The sequence below is a fragment of the Octopus bimaculoides genome, chromosome 11 (assembly GCF_001194135.2).
Source record: "Octopus bimaculoides isolate UCB-OBI-ISO-001 chromosome 11, ASM119413v2, whole genome shotgun sequence".
Classification (NCBI taxonomy): domain Eukaryota; kingdom Metazoa; phylum Mollusca; class Cephalopoda; order Octopoda; family Octopodidae; genus Octopus; species Octopus bimaculoides.
Window position 1 is genome coordinate 42607608 of NC_068991.1, and position 4787 is coordinate 42612394.

The following is a 4787-nucleotide window of genomic DNA, read 5'->3' on the forward strand; positions in this document are numbered from 1 at the left end:
GTATGAAAACAATAGATGGATAAGGTTATGACGTGATTCACTTGAAAAAAACCGTTAGAAAATTGCACACATATGGGTATATTTGTATAGGCATGGGTATGTATGTGCATATGTGTAAATGTGGACGTATGTGTGTATACGTGTGTGTGTGTGTATATATATATATACATACACATATATATATGTGTATGTATATATATATATACACACACACACACGTATACACACATACGTCCACATTTACACATATGCACATACATACCCATGCCTATACAAATATACCCATATGTGTGCAATTTTCTAACGGTTTTTTTCAAGTGAATCACGTCATAACCTTATCCATCTATTGTTTTCATACTCGGTCGCAATGTCTTACGTTTAAGATGATTCCCATGCATTCCCTGAAGAGAAGGTTACAATTTTAATATCACAGATCCCTATGGATCACACAGGTTGTAATCCTTTGAAACATATGTAGGAATAAAGTATGCAATTATAACATGCGTTTTCTCCATTCCTTAAATTTATATATATATATATATATATATACACTCATTTTTACTTGTTTCAGTCATCATATGACTGTGGCCATGCTGGAGTAGCCCTTTAGTTGAACAAATTGGCCCCAGGACTTATTCTTTATAAGCTTAGTACTTATTCTATCAGTCTCTTTTGCCGAACTGCATAGTTACAGGGACATAAACACACCAACATCAGTTGTCAAGTGATGGTGGGGAGACAAACAGACACACAAATACATACATACACACACATATATATACAATGGGCTTCTTTCAGTTTCCATCTACCAAATTCATTCACAAGGCCTTAGTAGAAGGGAGTTGCCCAAGGTGCCAGGCAGTGAGACTGAACCCGGAACCATGAGGTTGGGAAGCAAGCTTCTTACTACACAGCTACTCTTGCACCATATATGTTTTTAAACTCTGCCTTTGAAGGGACTTATTTATAAGGGAATTGTTTATATATTACAAAATGTATGTAAGTAAAAATAAACTGTTGGCATTTTGATGTTTTAATAATTGTTTATGTTATATTACATTATGTTATCTTATATTCATAGTATATTATATTATAATAATTAAAATATAAATAAATTATTGGATTGTCAATTGTATCTATTTAATTTTATCTTTGTAATATACATACATACATATATATATATATATATACACAATATACATATAATATATATACACACACAATATATATATATATATATATATATATATAAATGCACACACAAATGTGCAAATGGGTTTGGTGCATTCATATTTTAGTTTATAGATCCAAACCATGGCTCTTTAGTTTGTATCAAATGGATTTGCTGAATCCCAACATAAATTACCACCCTTTTGATCCATAACAACATAGATTTGTTGGTATAGTTATATAGTTACTGGCTATTGATAAACACAAATGTGTGTGTAAGGCAAAGGTAATGGTTACCTTCTCAAGTCATGCTGACTCATCAGGGCCAGTTTTTCGGTTTCAGGCATATAAATTCCCAGCCCAGATGGGACGCCACTCTGTCACAGAATTACTCACTTTTGCCAGCTGAGTAGATTGGGGCAATGTGAAATGAAGTGGTTTGCTCAAGAACACAATGCATTGCCCAGTCCAGGAATTTAAACCAAGCCATGTGTGTGTATTGGTATGTATTACATGCTAAAAATTATTTTCAGTTTAGAAAATTATGCTTACAGTCAGCACCAAAAATGGATTGATACTCATTAACAGCTATTGAAAAAGTTTATAGGTAAAGCATTCCATATTTTGGTGCTATAATTAGCTATTTGTACATATTTTCACATAGGTTTAAAAAAATTACTTTCCAAAACTATTAATATAAATACAACCTACCATTTTCATTGTGAAAGCCATTTGATGTACTTAACTCATCGTTTGGTTCCAGTGATGGAACAAGGTTGGAAATTGTGGATGACATACTGGATTGTCGTGAATGCTTGTTACTGGATCCTGAAGATATCTTCTTCGTCTCATTGAGAAATTCAAACAAAGCATCATCAGAGTCTTTCTTTTTACTGTTTCTTGTTGGGCTTGACGATGCAGCATTTGAAAACTTCTTACTCTGTTTCAATGGAGTGCTCACCATTGAACTGTTTAGATCTGTGTTTGAATTGTTCATGTCATTCAAATTGGAAGGAACACTATGTGAAGTCCACAAAGAAGGTACTTTTGGTGCCTCCCATGTGTTCCCAGAGTGACCGCTTTCGGAATTTGCATAATAGCTGTTTGCAATTGGTTTATTTGCCCTGGCAGCTTCGTCTTTGGTCAACGCATCAGCTGCTGATTGATCAATTCGATTCAAGAAATCTTCTGCTTTCCCTGTTAAGTCAGAAAGCCATGACATTTTCTTTCTGCTGAAATATGAAAATGAAATGTTTTAATGTGACACCATCACCATCAAAATCATAATTATTGAATTTTAACATAGACACAAGACCCCAAATTTGGGCAAAAGATGTAATCAATCAAGATTGACTCTGGTTCATAATAATTATTAACACTATTATTGATTACAATGTGTAACAAAATTTTTTTTTATTTTTGTCTTTGGCCAGTTAGTATTATTTCCTATTTGCTTCTATCAAGAAATCAAAGGAAATGACTAATATTCCCTTCAAGCTTTGCTTTTGTCACTTGGACATCAATGTTTTGAAACTGACTTATTTTCCATTATATTTCAGACAGGTTCAGTGCTGAGTCGCTGAAATAGAAATATCATTATAGCAAATATTCTGCTCAATACCACAGATTTGCTTATCAGTTGTTTGACCGTAACCACTTGAGCATGTCCCTTAGTGGCTGACAATAAGTGCAGGAGTAGTTGGGGAGCATCGTAGCCATGTATTGAGAGGGATTCTTTGGGGACTTAACAAATCTCATAACACAAACAAAGTTTGAAGGAAATATTAGCCATATTTCATACTTTCTAGGGATAAGCAAATGAGAACTAACAGTTGTTGCCCAAGGACAAAAATCATGTTACTCAGTGTTATCTTTTATCCAAAGTTACAAAATTCAAAACTTGTTTGAGTAAGGCAGCACCATAAGTGAGAAGTGTTCAGATAGGTTTTGAAAAAAGTGTACATTGTAGATGAGTGTGAAATGAAAGTATAAAATTGACTGCGAAAGTAGTTTTTATGAGGATGACAAACTAATATGAAAATGTGATAGGTAGATTTGCTTTGGTGATAAGTGAAAGGTTCCCAAAAGTGAATTTTATGTAATACTAAACTGGACAAATACCCAATCAATATATGAAATATAAATGGATAATGTTTAGACATGCATCTCATATCCAAGTCATCACATTTTATAGATGCAGACATACAATAATGCTGAACTCAGAAAAAATCATAACCCAAAACTTCCAGTGCCAAGTATTTTAGATAAGGAATTATCAGCTATATCATCAACAGATTCAGTTGCTACATTTAAGTGGAATGACTGAATTTGTATATTTTCTGCAAGGTGATAGATTTTTCAGTAACAGTAGAAAGCTAATCTGGATGTTTTAATACAATATGAAGCAGCATCATCATCTTTTGATTTCTCATATTGATGTGAGTTGTATGATTTGATAAGATCCAGCAAATCAGAAAACTGCATTGAGTTCCAATCTCTACTTTGGTATGGCTTTTGCAGCTGATGCCCTTCTTATTGCTAGTCACCTTACAGAGCAGACTAAATGCTTTTTTTGTGACACCACCACTAGTGAGGTCACAATATAGATCACAAGACTAAGATCCTCATCAACTGAGTGAGACTACAATAGCGAGAGAGGCAGATTTATGCAAGGTAACAAAAGGGTAAAATAGTGGTTTTCAACTGGGGTCCATATAAAATGGGGGGGGGGGGACACAAGCAAAATAGTAAATTGGGGACCCACAGTTGTATTTTAGTTCAAACTACACATATTAATGAATGAAAAGCAAAACAGGAATTTTGAAAGAAGTATCTACGAAACTAGTTTTTAGAAGTCAAATGGCTATGAGGTTCCACCAGAATAAAATGGTAAACAATGGGGTCCATAGGTAAAAAAATGGTTGAGAATCACCGGATTAGAATATGAAGGAAGGGACCAGAAGAGGTTTCTAACTGTAGAGGAGATACATTGATGCTCACATTATACAAGTGTAGGTAGGAGTAATTGGTGTAGAACTAGAAAGAGGGATAAAGATGATGGTGACAAGGTATCAGGGTGGCATAAGGGGCAAAAGAATAGTGGAAACAAGAATGTATGGAGAGAGTGAAGGATGGTAAGAGCTAGCTCAAGAAGCAAATAAATAACAATGCAGCTTCACTCTCACCTTCAACATTTAAACCAGCCACACCCAGCCCAAATTCTACCTGTTTTACATTCAAACTGGCGATATCTAGCTTCTCACAACCCTACACTGACATTCTAAAAATAAACAATTGTATCATTGAAAGTTCAAAACTATGATATAATGCGTGATTAATACAAAACAATATGAATAAATAAGCATTACATTTGACAGAGTAATCTGAATGCTAAAGGGTTCAATAAAAAATATAGTATGACAACAGAAAAAAAATCAGAACAGATTATGGCAAGAAGAGGTGTTCTTTCCCAAGGGTCACATCATGATGACAAGACAGTGAATTGGCAAAGTCATGAGAGCATCATTGAAAAAGCTCTATGGTATTCATTCCAGCTCTCTGCATTTGGAGTTCAAATCCTGCTGAGATCAACTTTTCCTTTTGTGTGTGTGTGGAGT

General features: G+C 34.3%; 1 protein-coding gene across 1 annotated transcript in view; it reads right to left on the minus strand.

Moving 5' to 3' along the window:
- Nucleotides 1-2421, minus strand: part of LOC106879675 (golgin subfamily A member 5) — a 34433-nt gene extending 32012 nt beyond the window's left edge. Inside the window, exon 1 of the mRNA XM_014929347.2 lies at nucleotides 1882-2421. Within this exon, the coding sequence (XP_014784833.1) occupies nucleotides 1882-2392 (511 nt within the window). The 5' untranslated portion in view covers nucleotides 2393-2421. The remainder of the gene's footprint in view (nucleotides 1-1881) is intronic.
- Between the last annotated feature and the right edge of the window lie 2366 nt (nucleotides 2422-4787).